Source organism: Coloeus monedula (assembly GCF_965178545.1).
Source record: "Coloeus monedula genome assembly, chromosome: 2".
Taxonomy (NCBI): domain Eukaryota; kingdom Metazoa; phylum Chordata; class Aves; order Passeriformes; family Corvidae; genus Coloeus; species Coloeus monedula.
Genome location: NC_138782.1, coordinates 39,570,453 through 39,588,598, shown reverse-complemented (window position 1 = coordinate 39,588,598; position 18,146 = coordinate 39,570,453). Strand labels below are relative to the sequence as shown.

The 18,146-nt window shown below is 36.1% G+C and overlaps 1 protein-coding gene across 7 annotated transcripts in view; it reads right to left on the bottom strand.

The window, feature by feature from the left end:
• BIRC6 (baculoviral IAP repeat containing 6) overlaps positions 1 to 18,146 on the bottom strand; it is a 173,613-nt gene that overhangs the window by 96,208 nt on the left and 59,259 nt on the right. For 6 of the 7 annotated variants that reach the window (XM_082302472.1, XM_082302475.1, XM_082302476.1 and 3 more), the window contains exons 26-42: positions 17,677 to 17,776; positions 16,969 to 17,183; positions 16,591 to 16,799; positions 15,944 to 16,290; positions 14,666 to 14,885; positions 13,607 to 13,740; positions 10,978 to 11,115; positions 10,035 to 10,162; positions 9,483 to 9,614; positions 7,371 to 7,586; positions 6,798 to 6,981; positions 6,259 to 6,414; positions 5,777 to 5,910; positions 4,010 to 4,163; positions 3,113 to 3,229; positions 2,037 to 2,191; positions 752 to 878 (exon numbers count right to left, since the gene is read on the bottom strand). In XM_082302472.1, the coding sequence (XP_082158598.1) occupies positions 752 to 878; positions 2,037 to 2,191; positions 3,113 to 3,229; positions 4,010 to 4,163; positions 5,777 to 5,910; positions 6,259 to 6,414; positions 6,798 to 6,981; positions 7,371 to 7,586; positions 9,483 to 9,614; positions 10,035 to 10,162; positions 10,978 to 11,115; positions 13,607 to 13,740; positions 14,666 to 14,885; positions 15,944 to 16,290; positions 16,591 to 16,799; positions 16,969 to 17,183; positions 17,677 to 17,776 (2,866 nt within the window). The remainder of the gene's footprint in view (positions 1 to 751; positions 879 to 2,036; positions 2,192 to 3,112; positions 3,230 to 4,009; positions 4,164 to 5,776; positions 5,911 to 6,258; positions 6,415 to 6,797; positions 6,982 to 7,370; positions 7,587 to 9,482; positions 9,615 to 10,034; positions 10,163 to 10,977; positions 11,116 to 13,606; positions 13,741 to 14,665; positions 14,886 to 15,943; positions 16,291 to 16,590; positions 16,800 to 16,968; positions 17,184 to 17,676; positions 17,777 to 18,146) is intronic. The other variant, XM_082302478.1, reaches the window with a different exon arrangement.

The window sequence follows — 18,146 nt, the reverse complement described above, 5'->3', positions numbered from 1 at the left end:
TTATTGTTATTAGTATTATTGTTCCTTGTATTTATTTTGCTTTGACAACCATTGTTGCAGTAAATTAGGAAAAGAAACACCAACAACACTTCCCAGAAAGTGGCCCACAGAACTTTCTACAGTGCCCAGACAATGACATCTCAAAGAAAACGATGCAAAGAAACTGATTTCAAATGTTCTCATGGAAGTCAGCATAACAGGTTCATTATATCGGGCATTAACATTTTGGATTACCACCACAAGATACCACAGACTTTCTTAATTATATAATATAGTGCAAGAAAAACAATTCAGCATGTCTTTGTACTAGATTAGTAGTCTGATGTTCAACAGTAACAGAGCTTTCCCATTCTGCTGACCCCTTTGGTAAGGGAGGGATCATAGGATGGTATAAAGGAGATGAAATTTGTCAGAAAAGTGCATACAGTTGCACAGCTCTTCTCAGACTAAGAAGTGTATTTTAATGAATCTCTTGGAAATAATTATGAGTTAAGAACTACAAATTTTACCATTTCATTTCCAATAAGTTCATAAAAATTGAATGAGTCAACTCTCGGTTACACACTAGCAAAGCATTTTCCACTTTAAGAGGAAAATGACACCAAGAGTTCTCTAACAAGAACACAGAAATTATCTCAATACTGATCTTATCAAAAATATTTACTTCAATACTTTTTGCTTATTAGCAAAAATTGAGTATTTAAAAAAAAAACCAAACCCAAACTTATTTCCTATAATTAATGTATTTTACCTTGGTTCAGGGAAACAACAGGTATTCGGTTAGCATTATAAAGGAAAATATCAGCACCACTATCTTTACTTCCAGAGGAGCTGGAATTCAGGCTTAATGTGAGCCATAGCTGCAATAGGGATTCAAGCTGAAAGGGAAAAAAAACCACTATGAATCCAAACTCAGAACCCCAGAGCATCAAAGTTTTAAATTCAAAAGCCTGATCTACATTCTCAGCTGCTGCTGTTTCACTGATAACACACACACACACACACACTCCCTCTCCTTTACTGGATTTGAAAATTCTGCTAAACCAAGGCAAATTCAGCCTAACTAGCAAATGCTTCTCCTATGTTTTTGCAATTGATTTCTTCCAAATAGTTTCTCTTAAGAAGTTTCTTCAAACTTGTGTTGAGAAAATGCAGCTTTACACACTGTTCAGAAATATCTTTATCATAACCTTATACCTATAACATGTACACGTAGGTTTACCTGTAAGCTTTTGGAATGTTATTAAAGTGATGTTTCCCAGTCAACCAAAATTATTCAAAAGGCCCATTTATCTAATGGGAAATCTCAGAAACACTGATGCTTAAATTGAATAATTCCTCTGAGGAGAATAACTCTTTAGATATTCTGGGGAAGCATCAAGGATGTTTACATGACAAACCGTATTTTAGATGAGATATTTAAAGAACAACTGAGGGATTGAGCCAGCCACTCTATCAAAATACCAAGAGGCAGGCAGGCATCTAATGACCTATATATACTGCACACACGACATTCCTTTGTATGAATCTAGAAAAGCATTGCTAAACCAATGACTTTTCAAAAAGCAAACTTTTAAATTTAACATACAGGATCATTAGATAATTCAGATTGGAAGGGACCTTTGCAGGTTATCCAACACAATCTGCTCAAAGAAAGACCAAAGAAGACATCAGACTTGGTCATGTGGGGGTTTATTCCGCTGGGTTTTGAAAACCTCCACAAATCTCCATTTGTCATTAAGTGTTACTTAGTGACATTTTTCGTTAATAAGCTAACAATTATCACTAAGTGAACATACAAACTTGTTTTTAAATATGAAAATGTATACCAGTTTTCCACTGTAACAAACAATGTCTTCTCTGACAAAAGCTTTCAGCAGCTTGATTATTATTGGTATCGACCTTGACAGATTCATAAGCAATAAAGCACATAACATAACAGATTACCTGAATCCTAAGTAGCAAGAAGCATAGGAAAACAACTCTTAAATTTAGAGACAAGTACTATCAGAACATTTTAAGGTTCAAAATTATACCTGAACATGGTGGACTTGTAGCATGGAAAAGAGTTTGTTGAAGCATGCACTCAGCATAGGTATAGATGACAACTGCACAATCAGCTGGGCATTTTGGTTAGCAGCATGTAATCCCCTCAGCAATGAATCATCTGTGCCACTGGGAGACTGCGTCACTAGAAAACAAAACAGGGTACCATCCCCCCATGCATTACTTTGAAAAGTTGTCAGAAGTAATTTCATAATTATTTCCTTGCATTTTATACTTAAGCAAAAGACACTTTTTTATAATTTACAAGAACATCTTCAATGTAGCGCTCAGCTGAATTGGACTACTGACTACCATAGTAGTGGCATACTTGAAATATCAGACATTTCCATCTTCACAAAAACTATTTGGAACTGAGTCCACACAAATACATTTTCACAGCTATTACAGCAGTGTCCTGGTAACACAATAGTAAGACAAACAATTGGAACATCTCTTTCACTCGTTATGGTACAACTGTTGCAGATAACAATGAACTTCCAGAGAGTAAAGTCTGAAGATGTCACTAAACCTACTCCATCACTAGATATACAACCAATGACTGCATCCATATTAAGGTACCCAGAGGGCTACAAAGAAACACATTTTAACAAGATGGGCAGCACAACTCACTGAAAAAAGGTTCAAAAGTAAACCACTCTATGAGCATTTTTATAACATAAAGCTCACTGAACAGCTGAGTTCGAAATTGTATTTCATCACTCAGTAGGTGTAACTGTCAAATGCAAAGCAGCTTTCAAACACCAAGAATGCAGCTTCACATAGGAAGCTTAATGTTCACTTGCACCTAGGCCAAAAAATGAAAACCTTCCCTCCACTGTAGCATAATCCACATGCATACTTGACAGTTTCAAAAAGTGTCTTAAATACAGGCATATAAGTTATTCAAAAATCTGAATAAAGAACTCTCTAAAGTTCAGCCTAAGAAGAAAATTCAAGCAAAATGTAACTTTTTCTAAGCTACTAAGTGACTGCAGAAAACATTACTACAAATTTCAAAGCATCCTGATCATTATGTGAAGAGAATGATTTGACAACATGTAGTTACATGTAGGAGATGTGTTTGTTAACGCTTGTAGAATGGAATCAGCCTCCAGGGTGGACATCATTTTCAGCATCAGCTCAGCCTGCTGCTCAAGTCCAACTTCTAAACGTGCATCTAAAGCTGTAGAAGGCAACAAACAAGGTAAAACTGAGTTATATCAAGGACACACATAATTACAGAATCACAGAATATTCTGAGTTGGAGGGGACCCACAAGGATCATCAAGTCCAGCTCCTAAGAGAATAGCCCATACGGGGATTGGACCCACAACCCTGGTGTTATCAGCATCGCGCTCTGAACAACTGAGCTAATCTCACCTTTAATTTGTTCCTCTAACTTTCTGTAACATTCTTACAGACCTGAAATATATAACTATTAAAATACTGTATTTTTGTGAAACACACCAATATTTCTTCTCACAGTCTCTTTACTGTCACACATGACAATCTGCATACGTTCAAGTAATTTCTTCCTAAGGCAACAGCTCTCAAACAGGAACCAAAAAGTTGTTTTTTCCCAGTGTGGCAGAAGAAAAATCTATCACCCAGTTCAGTAGTACTCCTACAAATGAAACAAGTGTGCCACTTCACTGCTTTGGGGTACAGCCAACTAGAAAAGAGCTTCCAAAATTTCCTGAGAAAATAGGAAAGATTTAAAACTGCCTATAAGTGCATTCCAAAATGTTAGAAAATAAGACTTTCTGCTATGCTGGGCTTTTTAAAATGAAAGTTTCACATTATATTCTCTCGGTTACCACAGGAAAAAAATTGTGGCATACATAAAATGTAATTCTTTCCCCTTAAAATACATAGATATTGCTGAAATAGTTTATTGTGCTAAGGTGTCAAATACAGTATTACAGAAATGAGGCCCCAAACAGAACTTTAATTCATTGCTTACCTTGAGAGACTGATATGCTGACAGTTTGTGATCCATTTTTCTCTGTAGTTACGGGTGGTTTTGCAACTGGAATTCCAACACCACCAATGTAAGGATTGTAATTGTAGGTGCCATATTCAGCACCCCAGTAATCATACCAGGTGCTGCTTATAGGCTTAAAAAACAAACAAAAAACCAAGGGAAAACAATAAACATCAAGTCTTTAGATTGCCAAAAGCCTTTAATGACTAACAACAAACTCTGAAGTTAAAAAAAAATTAAAACCAGAAGATTGGTTCCAATAGCTTTAGAAAATTGTTTCAGTTCTTATTGCAGTGTAAGCTACTGAATCTTTAGTGACTGTCACAATCCAGCTATGTTGTCAGCTGCCTCAGATTCAAGAAGCCAATTTTAAAATGTTATTATCAGTTTTTCTTCACACATTTGTACCATATTGTACATTTGGAAGTAGAATATTACACAGATATTTTGAGGAGTTATTTATCAAGACAGAATACTGTACAACTATATTATTAATGTACCTTGAAGCCTCAGTGAGGCTCAGTGACTATTTGTACTGGGCTCTGAAAAAGAAACAGTTAAATAATCTCTACTTCTGTCATAATTTTAGATGCTAAGAAAGCACATGGATCACAAGGAAAAAAAATAATGTTACACTGTATGAAGGCCATTTACATATGCTGGTCTTTTTAATGGCGAGATCCAATACCAACTGTCATTTTACAGATATGGAAGCAAGTATTAAGAAGGATTAAGAATGAAGAAGTGGTTTTATGGCTGTTTGTTAGTGGACATCAAAGCAGGTAAGAAGATGATCAAGGTATCTTGGATAAAGTTGACTAAAGAGTACAGCCACATGGCATGATAGGAGAATAAAGAAGGCAGGAAACATCAGTAACACAGAAATTCAGCAATATGTGTAATTTTTGGCGGTAGACTGAGATTTAAAGAAAAAATCTTTACATGATAGGTAATTGGTGGAAGGACATATGAGGGAATACAGAAAAAATTAGTGTTTTCTGAGCAAGAGGTGAAACAGATAATTTAGGTTAATTCAAATGAGAGATTTAAGTCAACAGAGACAGGCATGGAAAAACTCCAAATGTCGTCCTTATGAACAACAAGAGACTCAATATTTCATTATGAACAGTGGGTTTCTTTAAAGCCCAAATATTTTTGGTTTTTCATACACATTGACAATATATATACTATTATACCTAAATGTAATTGTACTACCCCTGATATGTTTATTTTAAGTATATTCTTAAGTATATACTTCATTTTAAGTATAAAAGTACTTAGTAATTTCCTTGTTCCCCAGTGAAACAAATTTTGAAGTGAGTTGCTTCTCTTCATAGTCTGAAGCCAATTTGAGCACTACCTACTGCTGGCTTCTTTTTTTAAGCACAATGCTAACAGTATAAACTCATCTTAAGGTCAGTTACAGAAATGATGTTCTAATCTAAATAAAAAAGGCAAGACTAGATCTTATTTTTCTATTATGCTTTTGTTGCCTTTAACACGTGCTGAAGTGTGAGTAAACTCAGAACCTCTTGTTTACACAAGTATCTTCATGCAAAAGCAAAATATTTTGTGGTCAACCGAGATGTGAATATTTACATTCTTTCCTGTCATTCCACATAAAACATTCTAAAAAACTAGAAGCAGGTCTAAGACATCAAATACCACTACTGAAGAAGTGTAAGAGAGTAAGGATTTCACTATCTCTCATGTAAAGGTTATCCTGAAAACTTAGGTGTGACATACCTTGAAGACTTTGGCTGCAAGGGGATCTTTTTCCAAATCAATATCCAAAGGATCAATATCAACTTCCATCAGGTCTTGCAGTAATTCAAGATCAATGTCCTTGTCTTTTTCCAATGATGACAAGGGTGGAGCACCTTAAATCATTGAAAGAGTATTAACACTAGCAAGTAAAAATTATAAAACAAGGATGTATAATACACTTAATAGATAATTTTAAGCTTTTTAGTATTACAATTTTGTGGAAAACGTTAAAACATGCAATCAAGTTGCCTTTTTAAAAAGAATAGGAAAAACAACCATTTCTTACTTGTCAGATGTAAAACTAACTGGAAGAATTACTCATAATCTGCGTTCTTTCATTATCAGAAACTATTTATACTATTTATCACCAAAAAGTCTTCTACTGATACCTTGATAGATGAGTAAAATTTTTTTTACTCTTTTCAATAAATACACATATACAAAATTATGGAATTATTTACCTGTGATGTCATGTGTCAAAGGCTCATCTATGGTTTCCACTAACTGAACTGTGGACTGCTGGAGAGAGTCATCAGAATCTCCAGCCGAAGCTCCAGCATCTTCTCCCAAAGCACTCTCTTCCATAGCTTCAGCTGCTATAGGTGCCAACAACTCTCCTACGTATTAAATTAAGCAGACAACTTCATTTCAAGCTTTATTCCCGTTACAAATTAACATCCCAGTGTCTAGGCCAACTGCCATTTTTTGTACCTAACTCTAAATTCTCTGGGAACTATTTCTCCAAGGGAAAGTGTTTTGAATAATTTTCAAATAATCAGGGTCATATAAATATTAACTTTTCAAAGCACAAGTCACTGTAATTGTAATTTTACATTGCATTTTTATGCACTACCCTAAATGTTATGATTTGTTTGGTTTTTTTTACAATTTGGATTGTGTCAGCAGATTCTAACATAGTGATAACCACCCCCCCAAAATATTAAAGGAAGAAAGATTCCAGCATGAGATACTTTCTGAAGAATACAAACTTAAAACAAACCTGCTAGAATATCCTGTAGCATACAGGTCAGAGAATACTGAGCCCATGCTCCTCCCCAAGAGATGTCTCCTCTGTTAAAGTCAGTTCCAACAAGAAGCAGCAATAATCGTTCTAACTGAGTCTCATTTACAATCTCACATAAATGAATTGTTGGTCTTGTAGCATTTGCAATTCTAGCAAGAACCTATTAAAAAAAAAAAAAAGAAATAAACCAAATATATGCCTATTCATAGTTAAACCTATGAAAGTATATAATAGTTTTATTTTCTATGATTATTAGATTTGGCTTACAAGTAAATTAGATATTTTCACCAGCTCACACTTTAGAATTTTGTGAGTGTAATTATATTAATATTTTTTTTTAAAGTTAATTTTTCCATGCAATTTTGAAGCCATCATATTGTAAGTTACACAAAAAGTGACAGATCAGAAAAACAACCCCACCAGAAATTATTAGGAATTCTAGTGCTGCATCTAATTTTTACCATCAAACATGCAAAAAAGTAGTAATAGAAAGCTAATTTAATGTGGTTGCTACTGCAGTCACCTAGTGATGTTCCATATCCTGTTTACCTTACAAACAAAAAGAAGTAAATCTGCATGACAAGTAAAGTCCATGGACAAGAGAAAGAGTGCCAGCTTTTGCACTACAGAAATACAACGTTCATGTGCCAGCGTAAAGGGAAGCGGTTCAATTTCTGGAGTTTCCTTTGCTGTTGATACTTCTGTATCTAAAGAAGAACGAGGCCATTCTGCGGTCCGACGCAAGCGTATTAAGTCCTTGAAGTGCTGCAGAAATTAAATTTGAAACAACAGTTACAGTTTAAAACTAACCTCTAAATCTTTTCCCAACGAATCAGTATGGCAGCAATAACAGAGACTGTAAAACTTCTTTAAAAAATAAAAGGAAGTCTAAAAATATATGAGAAACTGGAATGGAATTAAGGCTTTATTGGCAGGAATTTGTTTTGGCAACATGTTATCTCAGATGACAAACACATTATCAAATTCAGTTCCGCAGAAGTGCCAATTAAGCCTTCTGTATGCCATAACACATATTAAAACCACATATTTTCAAAGTTTCTTTCATCTTTCCACACCTGTACATAAAGCTACAGTTACCATAAAGCAAACAGCCAATATGGAAATTTACTCTTAGAAGAACACTCACTTCTCAGTTCTTCACATTAGATAAATCATCAATAATTTCTAAATTTCTTAATACTACCATGATACAAAGTATGCATTAGCCATACCATTAAATTGAGCTAGTTTGGTATTTGCTCATCGCTCTGAACTACAATCTTTTTGACAGAGGGCCTACATGTGATGGGAGAAAAGAAGGTGCCTTCATTAATCCTCTCACCCAACAAGGGCATTCATTTAGCAGCTCAGCTCATTGTATCAGCTACACTAGCAGTCATTAGATAATACAAATGCCTCTTATAATCTCCCTTAAGCAGTAGCTACTGAAGTAGACCAAAGAAAAAGCTATTTACTAATGCAAAGGTTTCACCTTCTCCTAAATGCAGGACATGTTTTAAGTCAGTCAGTGATTAGTAGGCAAAATAGCAAAACCTGCATAAAATGCAACTATCAAGTGCACACTAACACCTTAACTACAAGTTAAGAAACTACAAGAGGAAAGATCTTTAGATCAACATGGTTTTTTTATGCAACATGGCTACTATAGAGTGAAACTTAAAACAGCTGGACAGCACAGTTCAGCCATTAACTCATTTAAAGACATCTCAAGGGGCCACCAGTAAGCAGACCCCTTGGTATAACCTGCTGGAATAAAGCAGAAGATAGTGCAGGAAAGAACAGCTCATGATAAGCACAGTTAGTGAAAACTTAGGGTTTCATTTCTATGCTAGTGATTTTTTTTTTCCGTAATTACTGGAAGTTTTAAGATTTCCCTTTAGATTGTCTGTAAGGTCCAACATTATGTAATCTCCTTCCACAGACCTATTTTCAGGCATCCTAACAGACATGAGTACTACTTGAACTAGGGAGTATATATTTCAAGAGATACCTAAGTTTGGTAGCTAGAAAGAGTTACACATTTTCTGTGTTCCCTGCAAAGTCCATGTTGTCATCTCCTGAAATCCATAAATTTCAGCACCTTCTCTCATAACCAAACCAATTCTTCAACTACTACATCAACTCTCAGTATCTGGGGCTTATTGCAAGATGCCACAACTGAAGTGGTGGGTACTTTCAGGAAGCTAAGGAGCTTATGACAAACTCCAAAAATAATTCTTAGAAGTCATATTTATTAGTTCAGGGAGACAGACACTGGCATGATTATTTTCTAATTACTCAACCAGAAAAGCATCTAGAAGAGCATCATGCATAAAAGCTAGCATATAAAGTACTATTTTGTCTTTCTACTGCTGTATGTTATCCGAAGTTTAATGACACGACTGGCATACCCAAAGCTACAAGAGTATTAGTAATTTTGGCTATGCCTACCTAAAAGAACCCTGTAGAAGGATAAACTATTTCTCACAGAGCAATAAATTTCCAGATAGCTGCTTTTTTTAAATATTAGAATATACTTGATTGCAGCCATGATGAAACAACTTTTTATAGTAAGGCCAAAGTAGGACAAAAATGACTTTGCAGGAACAGGTCTTTTCACACAAAGGACAAGAAGTCAGTTACAGTTTCAGAGCATCATACCTTTGAAGTAGCCTGCTTTAGTTTTGCCTGTTCTACTAAAAGTTTGTATGATGATCCTTTGTTGCTTTGTATTTTCTCTTTTTCCATCTGTTCCACCAAAGCCTTCTGCTTTGCTTTTAATAAGTTAAGTTGCTAAAAGAAAATGTTAATAGGAATAAATGAAAATTTAAGCAATAAGATGTTAAAAGGATCAGTATGTTCACATGATAGCAATCTTCAGTTCAAACTGTAACTTGAGCTTTTAAAATACTTTTAAATCACAGCTTAGGTGCTTGCACTCAGGTGTACTCAGATGTATCTAGAAAGCACATTATATTTATTGTCCAGTAGAGTACAACAGTACACTCCAACATTTGTTTTTCCAGCAGATCCCTTGCCCCATGGTTTTAGATGAATGTCAAAGAAGTTAGGCAGCCTTCAGCTACAGAACCAGACCTATGCAAAAGCAAGGCTGAATGAGTCCCAAGGCCAAAGCTGTTGTTTCAAGAAATGGGATGTCCTATAAATGAGACATACTTCTGTGAAAATAGCCACTACTGCGCAGGAAGTCACCTGTTTATGATGCACAAGCTGCTTTCTGATCTTTCGGGAATACAGTCTATCGAGGCTACTGTTGCCTTTAGTAGATCTGCTCAGACTCTGAGTGTGAAGGCTATTATTTATAAAACTCCACTGGTTTCCTAATGGAAATTTAAAAAAAAAAAAATTAATCCATCTTATTAAACTCATTTAACTCTAGAGAAAAGCCTTTATGTTTCAATAGTTGGCATCTCCATATACTAAGTACTAAAGAAACAAGCAAAAGCTAACTCTTGGCATTATTCAACTATCCCCATTCACAGTAATATTTCTGTGAGATTTTAAAATGCAGTGGTACCATCTTTTTTCATTATTCTTAGAACATATAAGCAGGCAAGCAACTCTGTCCTAAGTAAAAATAGATGAATGAATAGCTTCATAACATAAAAGCTTTATTTTCATTTTTAGGAAAGATATTAAAAGAAAACCATAGCTAATCAAAATAACAATAATGATAATAATGATGATGATAATAATAACAACAGTGTATGCTACATATTATTATTATTACTACTACCATTATAAAATAAATGAAAACCAGGCAAAAAAATCACATTTAAAAACAGTGGATACAAATACCAAAACATTTATGAAGTCACACGGTCGGCCCCTTCTCACAATACAAAGTGTCTCAACATGGTGCACTCTCAATTGTAAAGTCCCAAAGTCACAGGGTAATACACAGACATTTTACAAACTAGAATCAATCCTGCATTTTTCATTTGAAAAAATGAAAGAGATCATATTTATAAGGAGAAGGGGATGTAAATAAGCAGACAAGAATGCAAATAAAAAGACCACAAAATCCATTTTAAAAATCTCTTTTTTCAAGTGAATAGAAAATACATTTTAGGTATTTGAACAGCTCCCAGAGCAATACCCATAGAACCGAGTTTTGATAGTAAATGTGATGTACCTGTCAAAAATCGTTCCCTTTCTTTTCCATTCAGGGGTTTCTTGGCTGTGGCTGCTTCATCTTCAACAGTAGCTACATAATCCAGCAGTCTGGACACCAGCATTACAACCCAACTGATCATGGGAATATCTAAAACTCCTTCAAAATAAACAGATTTGAGTGTCTTAATTAAGTTCTGAACAGGTAACAAATGTCACACATTTCACTAGGCCACAAAGATTCCACTCCCCTCTTTTTGTTTTTTAAAAGGAGAGTTGGAGTCTGAGCACTCATAAATGAGAGAAGAAATCTGTATAAAACTTAGGTGCAAAGGAAAATGTCAGTTCTCTTAGTCTGATGAAGTCCGAAGTCAAAAGCTACACCTCAACTGTGAAGAGTCAAAAATTGTATGCCTAAATTTCCTGAATACCAGATGCATAATGACAGCTGCTTGCATTAAAGCACAAAGTAGATGTCTCAAATTCTATTGTGTGAAATTCCTCCATCAAGCAGGGCTTCAATAAGATAGTTATAACCATGCAGACAAATACCTCCATTTTCACTTGTTCATTAGTTTATTTTCATGTAGCTATCTGAATAAGATGCAGGAAAGCCAAGAGTGACTTCAGACTAGATGAACCATGCTGGTGGCACTAATGACTGGCTATTGTCTATTTCAGTGTCACATTTTAAATGCCATATTTTTGTACAGGCAGAAAGGAAAGAAACATATCTTGCGCATCATGCCAGAAAAATCTTTGCGCACATGGACAAATCTAAATGAACAGTTCTGAAGCAAACTCATACAAAGTAAGCTCAACAAAGACCAGAAACCAACAAATAACGACCACTTAATTACAGTCATTATGCAAATGGCATACTTCTACACAACTGTCAATCCAGCAAGACATCAGCACTAGAGGTTACACACACGTTTTCATATCAGTGCACTGTGCTGAGCCACATTTAACTGCACTGTGCTTTTCATGCACTGGCCTCAAAAACGCTAGAATTAACTCAAACTATTATTAAATGCAGATCAAACGAGAAAACTAAGGCACAGAAACAATCCATCCAAAATCACATGTTGCTGACATCCAAGCAGTAGGATGCAGCCTGACTTGTTAACCCCAGTTTCCTGAGCACACTCTGACAGAAAGCAGCCCAAGCAGGCAGAGGAAGGACCCCAACAGGTCCATAACAGGACCTGGACTGGAACCACAGACTAAATTGCAAGAACAGAAATGAGCAGCACTGGTGACCACTACACACCTTTTTGGTTGGCAGAATAAAGAGAAAGGAGCCTGCTGCAGAGTGAGTACATACCTTTTCATACAAGACCATTTCTTTTCCTTTTATCTCTCAAAAAAAAAAAAAAATCAAAATTCTCAACTTCTCTCCCTCCCTCCCTCCCTCCATGTGTGTTTTGCTTATTCCTTTTTTCCTCTTTCAGCCTCAAAGTCTACTACTTCACCCATAACACTCACCTCTTGTTCTGGTTTTCCTTTGTTTTTTCACTTTTTCCCCAGTAAGTTTTCACCCCTTTGACCCTTTAGTTATGTGTGATAGTTCTCAAATAGGAATTTCTTCTGCCATACCTGATGCTTCCACCACACATAATATTGCCCTAGTACTCACCTGTACTGTCCAGGAAGAAGGAAGCTGGAAGACCAGCAAATAAAGCTCTGAAGTATCAGTTACTTCTGCTTCCTAAAGTCCTCCATGAGGACAACTAGTAAGGCAAGAGCTATGAAAGGAATTGGAAGCTGTGGGGAGAGTGCAAACAGAGGTAGAGGAGATGTAAGCTTGGGTTTGCCTCAAACTAGGTAGAGACTATAGCAGGATATGGCCCCAATAGAGAAAGTACATGGTAGATCAGTGGGAAGCAATAGGACAGCTTCTGACACCAGCTGTAGGTCTGTTAACATCAGGAGATGAGGGAAAACAAAGGACAGAGTCTCAGCTGGCACCTAAAGACCTCACAAGGCTAAGAATTTTAAACAATGTATCCTCTATGATGCTTTGGTATCTGAACATAACAAATGAAGTAGCCTAGGGTGTGATGTTTTCAAAAGTAAGAATTTGCTCAACCTTGTGGTAGTTAAAAGAACACTCAAAGAAAATCAAGTTCGCAGAATATAATTTCAGTAAATTCTTAGGATCAAAAAAATGTAAATTCCTTGTAATTACAAAAAGCCCCACAAGAACAAAAAAACAAACTCCATGTAGTTTGCAGAAACCGTGCAGATACACCTAACAAACTTGTCTTTGTATCTGTGTTTCACCTCAAAAGCTTGAAACTTAGAAAGGATCTCATAAGCAAAAAGGTGCATTTCTTTCCAAAGCATTAAATTCCAAAGTCATTCACTAGAGCTGTCTGTACACTGAATGTCAGACACTCTGCCAAAGCTTCCTAGCTGAATTAAAAGCAGTCAAATACATTTTTCTCAGGTTTTAATGGGGTTGGAGGAGGAATCTCTTTTAGCACCTGAAGAACAAGAAGACTCATCACATTTTAAAAGACAACTGTGTTTCAGAAATATAGTAAACAAGCAGTTTCTTCTTTTAATACACCAAAATTTGTGAGTTAATCTCTCCATTTTCTAGTTTATAATGTATATGAAAATAATTTCCCAAATTAGAGGGCTACCTTCAGTTCTTCTGTGCACAGGTAAATGAGGTTGCAGTGGTGACAGCAGGTTATCCAGGAGATTAAGTAAACTTTCTAAAACACCACTGTTGCTAAGCGATCTTTGGCCAATGCAAGAAAGCAACATGAAGACCCTAAAAATAAAATTTACATATTTAAGATTTTATCTCTTTTTCAGATTCAGTAATATCCTGCAACACCCCTTATATAACAATATTGTCCCAGGCTTTCATCTGAGACACAGACAGGTTGGTACAGAAAGCAGTACTGTGGCCCAGCAAGCAGACTGGATTTCACATTCTATTGTTTTTAAGGTTAATGCAGCATTTTAGGGTGAACATCATCTTTTTCACCCTCAAGAGGTCAGCAGAGCCTTCCACATCTGAAATAAACTCTCATATATTTTATTTCCTATTATATATTACTGAACAGCAGGGAAAGAGAATTAAATCCATGTATTCTTATATCTTTGAATTAATTTTAAAAAGATATGAAACTACACATGTTGCTGTTCAAAGAAGGCAGAAAGCCACTAAACAGCAAATACGTTTGATTAAAATAAAATGCGAAGATTTGGAATATTAAAGACCTCAATCAATAATCTGAAATAATCAATACATTTAACATTCAGTCCTCAACTTGACATTCCTGCTCTTATATCAGTGCAATCTTTTGTATTAAATGCTAATAGTGTACCTTCCAGTCTCAATCCCACTTTCAAATGCCAGAGGAGAGCAGCTCTATGGTGAGGGTACACTTAAGCCTGATAAAGGAGAAGGCCACTTTTGACACTGGGGAGCAATCCTGCTAGGTATATGAAGTTCTCCAAGTAAGAAAAAATAGCAAATTTTTGTGGTGTAAGAACCAAACAGGTGCAATAAATAACTGCAATTGGACATCTATCATCTGCAGCACTTTTCATGGTCTATTTCTTAAACCAGTGAAAACCATGGATAAGTACCCTTCAGTCCGATTTCGTCAATTCCAATGCTAAATTATGAACAATGGAATTACTTCACTGATCCACAGGTAACGTATCAATATAAATCTATATCTTACCTGTCTTGTGGAAATATGAGAAGTTGTTCTGAATTGTATAATTCCTGCAGTACGTTGGAGAGAAACTGACCCCACCACCTTTCACCTCCACAGAGCTGAACAAGCAGAAGGCCAGTATGCAACCGTATCTTGGGGGTTCCACTGATACACAGGTGTTTAAATAATTCTTCACAAGCTTGAGCATGAAAAGTACTCTGCAGAACCACAGGAACTGAGTGCCCTTTTAAGGAAAGAGAACACCTCTGCTTAAAGAGACTTGAAAACATAGGAAGAAGTTTGCAGCAAGTTTTTGAAACTACTACAGTTAAACTAATTGGCACAGGAGTAAAGGAGGAGGGAACATATGGGGAGATGGTAATTTGCACGTAAGTCAACCACCAGGCCATTTGGTCAAAACCAAATCAATACAAATACCCCCCCCCCAGAGCCTACACAACGCAAAAAGCAAACCATCATCATGCTTTAGTACAACTGGCACAGAAAACCACAAGACAGACAGTCTATCAATAGAACAACGTTCTGCCTTTTTTTGTTGTTTAAAAAAACCCAAAAAACAAACAAACAAAAAAACAACAAAAAACACAAACCACCATTCCTACTCAGATTTTTCAATTTCAATTCTCCAAGACTTCTTTCAATGGCAAGCTTAGGAAATAAAAATCTTTACTGGATATTAGAAAATTGTGAGCTGAGCAGAAATACTGGTTTTATGAGTTCACTACCATCACCACTCTCAAAGCAATTTCTGCTTCCTCAGTCCACTTCTAACTACTTAATCAATCCCCAGCATTGCACAGGCTTCAATGCTCCCAGATACTTCCACAAGGTGATTCTGCCTGGGCAGTTTTTTGTTACTTCAGCAAACCGGTTCATACCACAGAAGGATCAGATGACTATCTGAACAAAGGAATACGCAGCGAGGACTACAGAAAAGCAAGAAGGACCTTGACACCTTCTATCCTTTTCAGTAAGTGGTTAGGCCAGCTTGGTGCCACTGGTAAAACTTGACAATGTTTGTTATCAGCTACTAAAATGACAGTAAATGTGGCTTGGAGCAGCCTGGTCTAGTGGAAGGTGTCACTCTCCATGGCAGGGTGCTGGAACTAGAAGATTTTTAAGATCCCTTCAAACTCAAACACCATTCTACATTTCTATGATTTTATATCTAAACATAGTTTAAAGGCCTTATAGTAGGAAAGTGCAGGTCAGGAAATACAAAAACTTGGAAATTGTTTCTATTAACATGACAAAAAAATCAAAACCTCAGAAAGTACTAACCATTGGACGAATGTAGCAAACTGAGCAAAGTATCCAGTAAGTATCTAATGATGGTGCGTAACTGTTCTGTGGATGACATCTGAATCAACTCTTTTGGATCCGATTGTTCCTTCAGTGTTTTCCTGCTTGCACCTAAAGCTACTTTGAGTCTCTGAACAGCATGGTGAGCCAAGTTGAGTTGAAGCTGTAGCTGAATGCAGTCCTGGTAAGCAGAAAATACTCTGCTGTCTTCTTCTACTGCCTTGTCTGGCTTCCTCAAAAAGTACTGGGCATTGTTAGCACTGTTGAGTGGTGGCAGGTCAATACTCTGCAGAAGGATTTCTAACCGATGACAGGCCAAATTGTACCTAAAGGGAAATATTAAAAAACCACAATTCAATACACATTAGCAAACAGCAATACATTTGACAGTCACCCTACCAGAAGACAACTTCTGGTCCATTGTGAATGCACTGTAAAAACAGATACTGAAAAAAACCACAGTGTAGTCTTTGTTACTGCTATAAAGGCATTCACAAGCACTCTACAACAGCAGAGTATTTTCTGGTCTGAAGAATACAGTGGGAAGAAAAAAAATCTGTAACATTATGATATCCCAGTGTTTTACATTAAAATAACTAGCAAATATACTTTTTTTTCCTGCTAACCTGCACTGTATGTCTTCCTGCAATGCAACCATCATTGCCAAATGTTGATCAATTTCTGGCTGATTTGCTGCTTCACCTTCTCCTCTGAGGGGATCGTGCATTAGTTTCAGCTCATTTTCAAAGGGTAGGATATAGGTATGGCCATAATAAAATCCTAATGGGATTTTCGCTCTGGCATTTGTGCTACCATATCGACCAATAACAGTGATCTGAAAAAAAGCGCAACTATATTGTAACACAATTGTATCAAAACAGGCAAAAAATCCATAAAGTCAAAAATACATTAAAAATTTATAGCCAACAAAAGTTTGGTCTAAGGAGAACTTAAGTGAAAATTCACATACTAACAAACATCAAGAACTTAAAAGATCCTTTTACCTTCATAAACCTGCAAACTGGGGGTGGCAGCAAGTCATGTAAAATAAGTGAATGTGTGCTAATGTCAGTAGCCACTACCAGTCGCCTTCCATCCACTTCTTCTCCTAAAGTCCAGATGTCAATGGACAAAGAAGCCAAATCTCCACAGGTGGGAATCAATACATCTGTCAGTAAAATAGGTCTTCCAAAATCCAGTGTCACAAATCTTCTTGCTCCTAGGGGAGAAAAACACAGGATTGCCTAAAAGACCAGAGTGTGCTAAGCAGCAAGACATATTACTTCTCAAACAATAAAGCCACTGTTTATGTATTGTTTAAAAGGTATATAAGGGTTTATGCATTGTTTAAAAAGTGTATTTGTATACCTGAAGTTAAAAATAGCTGCACAATCCCAGAAACTCTTACTACAGCTTGAGCACTTCAAGAAGAAAATTTTGGCATCAACTTAAATGAAGCTGTTTTGCTTTTTATGAATTATTTCTGAACAGGTTCAGAGACCCAAGATATTTCCCAAGTCCCCAGGATTTTTCAACTATCACCAAATGCTGGGTCTTAAACTCCCAGATATGACACAATGCACACTGAGAAATATCTTTACTCTGGAAAGCTAAGAGAGACTGTAGCTAAGCAACTTACTTAAAGCCCCAGAAAATATTCCACTTCTCATTAGAACATGTGTCAAAGTTATTATCAGGAATTGTGGTTTTACCTGAGTGCATTCGCTCTATAATAATTGACTGATGAGGTGGAGGTTGAAGAAAATGTGAAGCATGAGATATTGCAAGAGCAAGGCCAGATCCAAGTGGATTCTGAAGAGTGGAAAAACATCAGCAAAATTAAGTGATTAAAATCTATGCATTTACTGTGAGCTGTTAAAGATATACCATTTTGACAACACCTCACTACACTTAGATGTGAGCATGAACCATCAAAATGTATTAACCACTAAGTTCAAAGGATTAATAACTCCTTACACAGTTAAGCTAGCTCCAATGAAGAGAAACCTTATGAGGTACTATAACAATACTACCTTGCTTTCTTAAGTTCTTTTCAGATGGTGTAAATTTTGTGATATAGTTATCACATTTCACCCAAATAAACATATATTTACTAGCATTGAAGGACAAATTAAGACCCTGGTAATGCTTACAAGCATCTTGTTTCACTAAGGAAAAAAAA